The sequence below is a fragment of the Ictalurus punctatus genome, chromosome 11 (genome assembly GCF_001660625.3).
Source record: "Ictalurus punctatus breed USDA103 chromosome 11, Coco_2.0, whole genome shotgun sequence".
In the NCBI taxonomy this organism is placed as follows: domain Eukaryota; kingdom Metazoa; phylum Chordata; class Actinopteri; order Siluriformes; family Ictaluridae; genus Ictalurus; species Ictalurus punctatus.
The window spans coordinates 1,327,501-1,340,458 of NC_030426.2; the positions used below are offsets into that span (position 1 = coordinate 1,327,501).

The 12,958-nt window shown below is 37.3% G+C and overlaps 2 protein-coding genes across 2 annotated transcripts in view; one reads left to right on the plus strand and one right to left on the minus strand.

Annotated features, from left to right (window-relative positions):
- fam83c (family with sequence similarity 83 member C) overlaps positions 1 to 4,843 on the minus strand; it is a 13,194-nt gene extending 8,351 nt beyond the window's left edge. Inside the window, exons 1-4 of the mRNA XM_017480320.3 lie at positions 4,747 to 4,843; positions 4,100 to 4,619; positions 1,593 to 1,760; positions 1,033 to 1,157 (exon numbers count right to left, since the gene is read on the minus strand). Of these exons, the coding sequence (XP_017335809.1) occupies positions 1,033 to 1,157; positions 1,593 to 1,760; positions 4,100 to 4,588 (782 nt within the window). The 5' untranslated portion in view covers positions 4,589 to 4,619; positions 4,747 to 4,843. The remainder of the gene's footprint in view (positions 1 to 1,032; positions 1,158 to 1,592; positions 1,761 to 4,099; positions 4,620 to 4,746) is intronic.
- The window catches only part of LOC108272118 (uncharacterized), a 131,122-nt gene that overhangs the window by 93,997 nt on the left and 24,167 nt on the right, over positions 1 to 12,958 (plus strand). The gene's annotated exons all lie outside the window — the stretch shown is intronic.

The following is a 12,958-nucleotide window of genomic DNA, read 5'->3' on the forward strand; positions in this document are numbered from 1 at the left end:
CGAGTTGCCAAACGTCAGCCTCGAAAACCTTAATGATTTGGAGAAGATCTGCAAAGAGGAGTGGGACAAAATCCCTCCTGAGATGTGTGCAAACCTGGTGGCCAACTACAAGAAACGTCTGACCTCTGTGATTGCCAACAAGGGTTTTTAAACCAAGTACTAAGTCATGTTTTGCAGAGGGGTCAAATACTTATTTCCCTCATTAAAATGCAAATCAATTTATAACATTTTTGACATGCGTTTTTCTGGATTTTTTTGTTGTTATTCTGTCTCTCACTGTTCAAATAAATCTACCATTAAAATTATAGACTGATCATTTCTTTGTCAGTGGGCAAACGTACAAAATCAGCAGGGGATCAAATACTTTTTTCCCCTCACTGTATATACACACACACACACACACACACACATACACACACTTCTAGAGTTACTCAACAAATAGATGGTATAAATGGTGCAGTTTTTTAAAGATTGAGAAATGTCTGAGAATGAGAACTGTTTAATTTTTATCATCATCATTTTGGTATTGGCCTTTTTAATACAATATCTGGTCTCGGTATCAACGTAACAATTATTGTATTGTACAGATAACAGTGACAGAAAGAAATAAGACCACAGTAGATTGCTACTGCACACTGGGCCTGGGAGTTGCCAAATTGGCATATTTTCAATGCTAAGCTCTTAAATCCCCACATGTTTGCTGGGTCAAAGTAAAGTTCCGCTCACACCCCTTCACTTCCTCACAGACCTTTGTCAAGTTTATAAAAACAAACTACTCATTTTATGACATATTTATAGTCTCGTCGTAGGGACAGATCTTTTCTATAAGGTAGTTTAGGCTGCTCAGCTATAACCCATACTTAATAATCATAATACATGATGGTAAAGATGGTAAACCAAAGCTTGTTTATTACTGATACTATAATTAGCAGTTACATGGTTTGATTCTGTTGGATTAACTGTATTTGTATGTTACTGAGATGTAATAGCATAAAAGTGAACATTAATTTAACTTGAGTGGGAAAATCTTACCTGTACGATCCAGCTATTACTTCCTCACAGTCAATGATCATGAATTTTTCCAGCACCTGTCCTGTAAATTTCTTCCCACTTTTGGTGCAATATGTGTCTCCACATACACTTCGTATCCGCATATTCTGCGGAATACAATTATATTAACTTAGTGCTTCATATTTATTACTTTCATTGCAGTATATCACTCCATATAGAATATTGCATTATAAATCCACCTCAAAAGATCACACTGGGCAGCTGAGACAGGGTGCATGACGTAAGATCTACTACAATACACATGCTGGAAATCTTTTTACAGCAGATAGTTTGATGTATTGTTGTAATACAACAAACTTTGACTGATGTCAAGAAATTCACACCAGAATACATCCTTTCATACGTTCTTCTCCACTTATGCAGAATAGTATGACTAATTCATGTATAATGCTAAATAAAGAAGACCGGCTTTCCAAGCACTTAACAACATTTGTGTACAGAATATCTGCGTAAATAAAAGTAAAATCCACAATCAAAGAATTCATTTAAATTTCACTTCCCTTGATGAAGTCTTGACTTACATTTAAGTGTGAGTGCTGGATGTCTAACGTATTGCACATGTCAGTGAAATAACTGAGATTCTTCTCATCAAGAAGAATATACACAGAAACCTTGCGCTTGAGAGAGGCCTCAAGCAAGTCACAGAACAAGTCCACATCGGTGAAAACGTCCATGACCAAGGCAATGACCTGCACACATAGGGAAAATATAGGATGCACAATAAATACTGTACTCTTTAGTGTTTGACAGCTCTCTTCTAAGGGCCCGTCATGATATGGTTGTAGTTTTGCACTACTAAAAGATTCATCAAATTATTTAACAAAATATATGGAATAATCCAGAATGTGAAACTGGTTTGAATGAGATTTGAATGGAATATATTCAGACAGACAGATTTATTGATTAATCCCTAAGGGAAATTGTTTTGTTTCAGTAGTACAATAAACAACAGAAATGACAAGGACACAGACTATACACACAGAACACAAATTGCAGTACTCATACTGTAAAACACTAACACGCAACTTTTTGAAACTACAAATACCAACTGCAATTTCAACAGCCTACTAAGTAACTTTCACGTAAAATAGTGGCTAGACCCGTGTGTACAGGTCAGGTTAATACCCTATTTATATATGGGGGGGATGGGGGACCAAATATAAATACTATGAACCAAATCACACATTGAGTTGAACTGAAAAACTGCAATGCTGTCAGAAGCAATTTGTTTAGTATCATATGCTATGTTACTTTCTAAAATCAGTAACTTTATAAAGAACAATTAGCTCAGTCAAAATGTTAAGGCCACTGTTTAAAGCACACCTATTATGGTTTCATCTATTACGACTAATTTTGTTTTAAAGGTCTCATACAAACTCCTTTCAGAGAGTATACTCTGCTCTGATTGGTCAGATGTCCAAGTCTGTTGTGATTGGTCTACCGCTGTCAGCGTGCTTCCGAAAGGAAATGACCATTACCATAACAGGTTTCAGCTCCGTCTGTTTACGAGCAGCTGATGAAGACCAGAAGCAGGGCTTTTTGTTACAAACCTACATAGGTTAGTACAGGAAGTAAGTCTGGAATTACTAACGACTCATTTCAGCTGTTCAGAATCGATTCCTTCTTGTGGGAGTCAATAACCCTGTTTGTCATGCACTTTGCTTTTTGAAACTTTGAAGACTTTTTACATTTTACAATCAGCTATATATAATAATATTTGAAAATATTTTTTTAAATAAAAAAATAAAAATAATATTTAAAACATTAAAAGTAATATTTGAAAAACCATAATAGCTGTACTTTAAGTTTCAGGAAGTAATTATCACTTCAGGTATAAGATAAGCAAACAGTCATATAAACACATACTGTGCACAGGTTGGGGGGGGGGGGGGGGGGGGCAATGAGCATCTACAGTGATAAAGGTGGTGCAAGTTGTAATGCTGTTTTGCCCATTTCTTGGGTGTGACAAATTACTGTGCAATAAATGTCATACCAAATTAAAGAATGACATCTCCAGCACATAATTTGTATTTATTAAATGTTAATATCTTATTTCAGTCTGGAGTTATAAACAGTTAAGTAAAGGGTGTGCACTTGTGAAAAAGTTGTCACAAAGGATTTTAACACATAAGATTACAAGTTAATGTAAATATGATTTTTCCAATTTCTAATTCGAACCCAAATACAACTTAACAACAACAACAACAACAACAACAAAACCCAAACAAACAAACAGTGGGGGCAGATCTGGAGGTCTGAGGAGATCTGGGATGAGTGGTATTGTGTGTTTATGCTGCCTCACACTAGCATGTGAATCTAGTATGTTAGTAGAAACACACGTTTACACTTATGCTTATTAAACACATAATGTCACATAAATAATATTTTGTATGTGATGAATAACTATAGAATAATAAATTTACAATAACATTTGCTACTATTATCGGAAACCTAGGAGGTGATACCACAATATCAATGATTGTGACCACGTTCTGTGCCAATTTTATACCAGGTTCACAGGGCAAATTAAACCGAAGTGTTCTAATTGTGGCTATAGATCAAGGCTAACCTAGCATCAGATTGATCCCGTCTACTCACTGTAAAAAATAAAAAAAATAACTGCTAAATAATCTGAACAATCATATCTAGCAACGTGTTTGGTCTTTTTTTTTAATATACACTTTTGAAGGTCAAAAACAATTTGTTTTGCTCACCTCAAGTTTGAGTGACTATGACCAAAAGTAAGCATGAAATTGACCTCAAAACACTGAAGTGTAATGAACTGAACAGCGCGATTGTTGGAGGTATGAAGAGTGAGACGTGAGATGGCTTACTAACGTTACAACTTGTATATACCAACAAACACACACACACACACACAAAACCCAACTACAAAAAAACAAACAAGAAAGACTAGCTCTGGCTTGTGGAAATTTAAAGCCTACTAATTTTCACCAGTCTTTTATTAACTCTTTATAGGAATTAGATCGTGAGTACGTGTTACATATGCACAATGTATTTTTCTTACCTTCTTGGCCTTACTGATTAGCGACCGAACCAAATCTTTGACATTTTGTAACTTGTCTCTTTGAAAGTATATCTTGGTCTCGCAGGGCCCTTGACGGTTGGGCACTTCGGGCCAGCCGAGCTCCAGCATGGGCGGCTCTTCATCTGACAACATGGGGAAATAAGTTCCCGAAGTGAGCTCTGAAGCCGTGTCTCCTTCGCCAAAGTCTCCCACTCCATTAGAGGTGTTCTTGGGATTCTCGGTCTTTGCCTCATGCTCGGTAATATAGCTAATTTCTAGCGCGGAGAGAAAATTGAGTTCTTTCTCCTCAGTCAAAACCTGCCGGTATTCGTTCTCTCCGGACTCGAGAAGCGCGTCCATGGCGAGACGAGCCGCTTCATTATGGCTAAGCTCTAACGAGGAAGTGGGCCGCCATGGATTCTTCACCTCCTCCAGGCGCGTCGCAAGCTTCCCCAGCGTTTTGCGCCCGCTACTTATTGGGTTCAGCATCGCGCTGGTAGCCGGCAAAACTACGTCCGTCCTGTATCAAATACAACACCCGGCAACAAGTGGTCAGTTAGTATAAAGTCGAGTGAGGTTGCTCCCAGTCATGGTAGTAAATGCTTCCGTGTATCTAATTCTCGATGTTGCGCACGCTCGCCACTCACCTTGTTTTTACCTGTCGTGTTAGAGGCTTGCTGGACCCACCTCCTGATCACATGACCCGGAAAGGTAGCAGACAAATAGGCATGCGCTCTTGTCCTAGCCAATGTGAACTCTTAAAAACAAACACCACCCAGAATACACAAATGACACACAGTCGAATCGTAAATTACACTCCCTGCTGTGTGTGTTTTCGTAATTTCCATCAGCTTTTCGCACAGCTTGGAATACCGGTCACGTGACGCAGAAGCATCGCGCCTTGATCAATCGGACAAGTGGTTGTGGGAACTGGCTGTACTGTAGGCTATTTGTAGACTATTTGTCCCCTGCCCGATCTGGGTGGATCATGGAGTATTATTTAAAATTTTGCATTCTCTGAAGTGGCTCGTCTGGTCATTTTGTTGTCATTAATCACACCATATCAAAACTACAAATAAAGCTATCTAATTTCCACAAACAAACGCTTTCAGTCGTATCTAATCTGTAAATCTATATTCCACATTTGGTTTAACAAGAATATATTATTCGTTTATCAGCTGTTTCATGCAAAAGTGCAAGTCCATTTTTTAATAAATAAAATATTCCAGTTATTAAAAGAGAATTTACAGTGTTTATAATGCCACTCATCACTGTTTGCTGCACACCCATTAAAACAGAGGTTGACTAATTGGTTTCTTATTCAAACCCTTTGTTAGACATAGAAAAAGATCAGACAATTCTTTATTGAGTATTCTTTATTGCATATATTATGCAGTCCGGTTGTTTAAAATATTTCCTGTGCCCTACCTTTCCTGTGCAGTATCATAAGCAGTATCTTAATTCCCAGGTTTTACAAACTCAAGTTGTATTTTATAAGTATGGCATATTTCTTAAGTTATTACTTATGTTTCTAAGTATTGACTTACATTCATATTACTTTTTGCTGTTTTTGTGATGTTTAATGTTCTTTTGGGAAACACTGTTTTGAAAGGCTAGTTGTGGTTTTTGTGCACAGCTTTCTGCTAAAGAAGTTTTAGAAGTTTTATTGTATAAATGCTTTATCTGAATTCAATATATATATATATATATATATATATATATATATATATATATATATATATATATATATATATTTATATATATATATATATATATATATATATATATATATATATATATATATATATTAACCAAAGTCTTAAGAATTTATTTCTTTAGACTCAATGGAATGTGAATCTTCAGGTTAGTATTCTTAATAAAAGAGAAAGGTAATTTTTTATAAATCAGTCTTAATAAATGCAAATATATATATATATATATATATATATATATATATATATATATATATATATATATATATATATATATATATATAGAGAGAGAGAGAGAGAGAGAGAGAGAGAGAGAGAGAGAGAACGCCGGAATGCCCACCACACACCAGCTAATGGTGGATAGGAGAGGAGAGTGATGTAGCCAATTCAGGGATGGAGATTATTAGGGACCATGATAGATAAGGGCCAATGGGTGAATTTTAATGACCACAGAGAATCAGGACCTCGGTTTAAAGTCTCATTCGAAATTTAATCATACCAAATCATACAGATAACATTGATCTGTTAGGACTGCTAAAGTGCTTGTTGCAAATTAACCTATAACTTATCAAGGATTTATTGTATACTATATGACTAAAAAATGAATGACTCATGAATCAATAAACTTAACACCATGTCAGCTGTTCACTGAAATCTCTTTATTACTGGGTCAAGGCCAGGGCACTCTTTTACAGGTAATGCTTGTGTATTTTACAGGACACAAACATTACCTGTAAAATATGTTCTTTTAATTTGTCTGCTTTGAATGGGGCTGCTTAAAATGTTCTACCACAAAAATGGACATACACTCTATGAACAAACCCTATGAGTGTGCATCAGAAACAGCAGTTCTAACTTTATAGATGGAAACCATCTCATTTGAATAGTAAATAATGTGTAATGGTTGACATTAACAGGATGGAGTTGTATAAAAGCTGACACACCTGTATGACTGGTCCTAGCACTAGGAGCACCTGATAGTGTAGATATATGTTAATGCACTTGCCAAAACACATGACAACTGACACAGCACACACACACACACACACACACACACACACACACACACACACACACACACACACACACACACACACACACACACACAAACACACTAGATTTCCATACTAAAATGCTGTGGAAGAAATTTCTTATTACATTTTTCTTATTTAAAATTGAATTATTTGTAGGAATTTGAATCAAAATCTTAACTATTAAATGATCTTCTATCTGGGACAACAAGCCATAAATCTTATGTAAACAGAAGTGAGCATTAATGCCTGCCTTTGACTTTAAGGAAGCCCTTCATTCTTTGTGGTTCTTTTGTTTAGCTGTTGCCTTTTTTTTTTTATCTCTTCTCTCTTTGTCAGATACTTCCCCTTCCCAAGTCTGTCCAGTGATTAATGCTGTTCCTTTTTCCTTCCCCTCGTCATGACTAGACCATTTTCCCCCCTTTGAATTTTAATGTGGGATTGTGGGAAGTAATGGCATTCAGCATTCATTTGCAGATTGGACAGTAAAAAGTTAGGAGAATGGTTTCACTATAATGTGTGAGACTAGACTGTACGATGATAAAAGGCAAGATTATAATAAAGTATGTGATTCAAAACTTGAGTAACCTTCATAGAGCATTTTTTTTTTTTTTTACAAAGACTGTGAAGTAATGGCTCTAACTTTGATCCCATAGTACTTTCTCTATTGTTGTAAAAACAAAATTTTGAAGCAGAGGCATCATCGATAGGAAATGCCATAGGAAAATGCAAATGTTGGTAGAAATTACAGAAGAATATAACTTTAATGAAATGTTTTTTTTTTCAGGGTAGGGAATGAATGGTCTAAGTAGGAGGTTTTGTATTAGGTTCCTCACAAGATACTTTGTTCTCCACCCCACCCTATGATAACCCAGTATTTGCTGTTAATTTGGACTGACACTCCTACTACATATTGCGCAACAGGTAAACATGATTCTACAGACATCAATACTGTATCTACTAGGTCTGCACTACCTCATCATCACACTGATTGTTTTGCACTACCTCATCTGCACAGTCTGTTTTTCAGTGCATGTCATAGACTTTTATACTATTTCTTCTTCTTTGAATCATGTAGTGTATTTAGGGGGATGCACACCAACATCTGAAATTCAAGTGTACTTCCTTAGATTTAAATCTTGGATTTAGTTGAAAACTGTTTTTTCTCTACTCCTACAACTTTTGTCTAATCATCACCGAATTTGTCACTCACCATCTTCAATGTAAGCTCACAAAAGTTTCCAAAGGGATTTTCAGTTTTACAGTTTGTCCATAATGGGCCAAGGAATCTGATGAAGCCACCAAGGGGGGAAAGGCCCAGACTAATGAGAATAAAAATAAATATCTTAGATGTTCTTAAACTGCAAGAAGAAAGAACATCAGGTCAGCACAGTAGCAATCACAACCACAGGTCAAAGAAACAACAGCTAACACCACAGGGCACAGCAGTAGTGACAGCTTCAGCAGTAATGTTACCCTGCTGCCCATTTATTCCTCTAGACCTTTCCTCCTACAGTCAGATAATTCCAGCACTGTCTGTGGTCAAAACATATACATCATGATTGAAACTACATATCACTCTTGAATCCCTTTGCATAAAGTTATGGCTCTGCTTTCCTCTGCTTGCTTAGGCAACAACTGTAGAGCATCTGTGAATGTGAGGTTCACAGAGTCTGGGTGCTTGCCCCCAAAATGCTGCTTGCAGCTTTCATTTATTTTTATTTTCCTTTGTAATATGGTATAACTGTGTGTTGTCCAATTTGCTGCTAAACTAAATTTTGTTGTCTGTGCAATCATAATAGAAATAATCTTATCTCATCTTTACCATGCTATTCTTATCCTAATCTTTAAACTATTTTTGACTTGGTTTGCTAAGAAGACTGAGTTTAACTATCAGACATTTATCAGACAGTTTATCAAAAATTTTAAATTTCTTTTGATTTGTATCTAAAATGTTTGTCATAGCTCCAGCATCCCTAGTCCAATCCTGAACTCATGTCTGTATGGAGTTTTGCATGCTCACCCTGTCTGTTTAGGTTTCCACAGGGTTCTCCAGTTTTCTGACACTTCCCAAACACATACCCCTAGGTGTGAATTAGTGTGCAAATGTGTGTGGCATGGCATCCCAACAACAGTGTGCTCCCGCCTCATGCCTAATGTTCCCAGAATAGGCCATCAATCCACTGTAAAGTAGTTACTAAAGCCCTCTGCACCTGGAAAAGGCAAACTATCATATTGGTATGCTCTCACATCTTTTAAAATGAACTGTAGCATATGCAGTTTGCTTGCATGCACTAATTTGGAAATTGTGGAACTCTGCAGAATGTCTGTAAAATACTTTGGAAGTAGACAGAAGAAGGAACATTAATTCTGCTGAAGTATGCACAGCTCCCAAGATTCTTCAGAATGTAAATTAATCTACTGTCTGTGTGGAGTTTGCATGTCATGTGGGTTACTTCCAGGTTTCCACCACCTCCCAAACACATGCTGGTATAGGTGAACTGGTGACTCTAAATTGATCCTAGGTGTGAGTGAGTATATGAGTGTGTGTGTGACTGGTGTCCAATCCAGTGTGCCTTGTGCCCAGTGCTCTTGGGATATACTCCAGATATACAGTGGGGGACATAAGTATTGAATGCGTCAACATTTTGTTCAGTAAATATATTTCCAATGAGGCTATTCACATGAAATGTTCACAGATATCAGCATTAACTAAAGAAATCTGGAAATATAAAGAATTCACAACATTAAAGTCCATAAATAAAGTTATGTGTAATAAAGTGGAATGATACAGGAAAAAAGTATTGAACATGCTAAGAAAAAGCAGTTGTGCAAGGCAAGGTAAGGCAATGAATCAGCTGAAATCCGTAAGTAATTATACCCCTTATCTGTGCAAATTAATAGCAGTTGGGTTAGTAAATTGATGGTCTATAAAAAGACTTCTCGTTACATAAGCGTCACACAAGAAACTTCTCATGATGAGTAAAAGCGAAAGAGCTCTCCCAAGACTTTCACAACCTTATTGTTGCGAAACATATTGATGGAATCAGATACAAATGTCTTTCGAAACTTCTGAATCTTCCAGTAAGCACCACTGGGATCATTATCTTCAAGTGGAAGCAACATTACTCTGTAATGTTTCCAAGGTCCACTCGGAAAGAGCTCCAGGAACACTTGGAGGCAGCAGGTGCCATCATCACAGAGAAAACAATAGGCAATGCACTCCACTGCTCACACTCAACCCACAAGACTCCATTACTAAAGAAAAGGCATGTTGAAGCTTGTTTAAAGTTTGCTTCAACTCATTCAGACAAGCCTATGAAATACTGGGCTGTCATACTACATACCATATTTGGAGAAGAAATGGCACTGCACATCACCCTAAAAACACTACCAACACTGAAGTTTGGAGGTTTAAGCATCATGGTGTGGGGCTGTTTTTCATCGCATGGTACTGGCAGACTTCATATAATTGAAGGAACGATGACTGGATCCCTTTACTTGGAGATACTTGAGAAGAATCTGCTGCCATAAACCAGGATGATGAAGATGAGATGTGGGTGGAGCTTCCTGCAAGACAACGATCCAAAGCATACAGCAAAGGAAACTCTCAATTGGTTTCAGAGAGGAAAAAATCAAGATATTAGAATGGCCCAGTCAATCACCTGACTTGAATCCAATTGAACAAGATTTTAAAACAATAAGTTTAGAAGAATGGGCCAAAATCACCCCTGAATACTGCGGCCGATTAATTTCTTAATAAAGGAAGCATCTTGAAGATGTCATTACAAACAATGGTGGCATGGTGGCTTAGTGGTTAGCATGTTCGACTCACACCTCCGGGGTTTGAGTCCTGCTGGGGCCATGTGCGTGTGGAGGTATGTGTGTGAATAATGCATCAACATTATTTACTTAAAAAAAATGTTGATGCATTCAATAATTATTTCCCAAATTGTATATGTATATATATATATATATATATATATATATATATATATATATATATAAACATATAATATATATAAACTTTCTCTATTTCTGCTTAAATATAACCTAAAAAAAATCATCAGATTTTCACACAAGTCCCTAAGTATATAAAGAGAACTCAGTTAAACAAATGAGACAACATATTATACTTAGTCATTTATTTATTGAGGAAAATGGTCCAACATTACATATCTGTGAATGGCAAAAGTATATGAACCTGTAGCATTGGAAGGCAAATATAGTGTCAGGTGTTTCCAATCAGTGGGATAACAATCAGGTTTGAGTGAGCACCCTGTTTTATTTAAAGAACAGGGATCTATCAAAGTCTGAGCTTTACAACACATGTTTAACACATGGAAGTGTATTATGGCACAAACAAAGGAGATTTCTGAGGACCCCAGAAAAACAGCTGTTGATGCTCATCAGTCTAGAAAAGGTTAAAAAAAAAAAAAACATCTCTAAAGAGTTTAGACTCCACCGATCAACAGTCAGACAGGCTGAGTACAAATGGAGGAAATTCAAGACCACTGTTACCCTCCCCAGGAGTGGTTGACCAAGATCACTCCAAGAACAAGACGTGTTATTACACATAGTCTGCAAGGTCACAAAGGAACACAGGGTAACTTTTAAACAACTATGTGAGGCCTCGATCACATTAGCTAATATTAATGTTCATTAGTTCATCATCAAGAGAACACTGAACAGCAATGGTGTGCAGAGTTGCAAAGAGAAAGAGTTACAACGAGAAAGCCACTGCTCTCCAAAAATGAACATTGCTGCCCATCTGTGGTTTCAGATCACATGGACAAGCCAGAATGCTATTGGAAAAGTGTTTTGTGGACGGATGAGACCAAAATAGAACATTTTGGTTTAAATGAGAAGTGTTATATTTGAAGAAACGAAAACATTGCATTCCAATATAAGAACTTTATACTGTCTGTGAAACATGGTGGTGGTGGTATCATGGTTGGGCCTGTTTTGCTGCATCTAGGCCAAGATGACTTGCTATCATTGATGGAACAATGAATTCTGAATTATACCAGTGAATTCTAAAGGAAAATGTCAGGACATCTGTCCATGAACTAAATCTCAAGAGAAAGTGAGGCATATAGGAAGTCAATGACCCTAAGCACACAAGTCATTCTACCAAAAAAGTTAATGTTTTGGAATGGCCAAGTCAAAGTCCTGGACTTAATCCAATAGAAATGTTGTTGAAGGACCTGAAGCAAGCAGTTCATGTAAGGAAACCGACAAACATCCCAGAGTCTAAACTGTTCTGTAATGAGGAATGGGCTAAAATTCCTCCAAGCCGATGTGTAGGACTGATCAACAGTTACCAGAAACATTTAGTTTATTACTGCTGCACAAGGAAGTCACAAAAAAAAAATCCTCCAAGCCGACGTGCATGATTGATCAACAGTTACCAGAAACATTTAGTTTATTACTGCTGCACAAGGAAGTCACAGCAGATACTGAAAGCAAAGGTTCACATACTTTAGCCGCTCATAAGTATGTAATATTGGATAATTTTCCTCAATAAATAAATGAGCAAATATCCATCCATCCATCCATCTTCTATACCGCTTAATCATTTTCAGGGTCACGGGAAACCTGGAGCCTATCCCAGGGAGCATCGGACACAAGACGGGGTACACCCTGGACAGGGTGCCAATCCATCGCAAGGCACACTCACATACACATTCACACACCCATTCATACACTACGGACACTTTGGACATGTCAATCAGCCTACCATGCATGTCTTTGGACTGGGGGAGGAAACCAGAGTACCCGGAGGAAACCCCCGCAGCACGGGGAGAACATGCAAACTCCGCACACACAGGGTCATGGTGGAAATCGAACCCCTGACCCTGGAGGTGTGAGGCAAACATGCTAATCACTAAGCCACCGTGCGCCCCTAAATGAGCAAATATAATTGTTTATATCATTTGTTTAATTGTGTTCATCATTAAGAGATTAATTAGCAGCCATGTGTTACTAAGGAAATGCACAAGATTAGTTAATCATCGATGAAATGTAACTACGTCTATAAAAGCAGAACTTCTGGTGTTCACTCACGTATGTGTCTACATCATGCCAAGAAGAAAGGACATCAGCCATGACCTCAG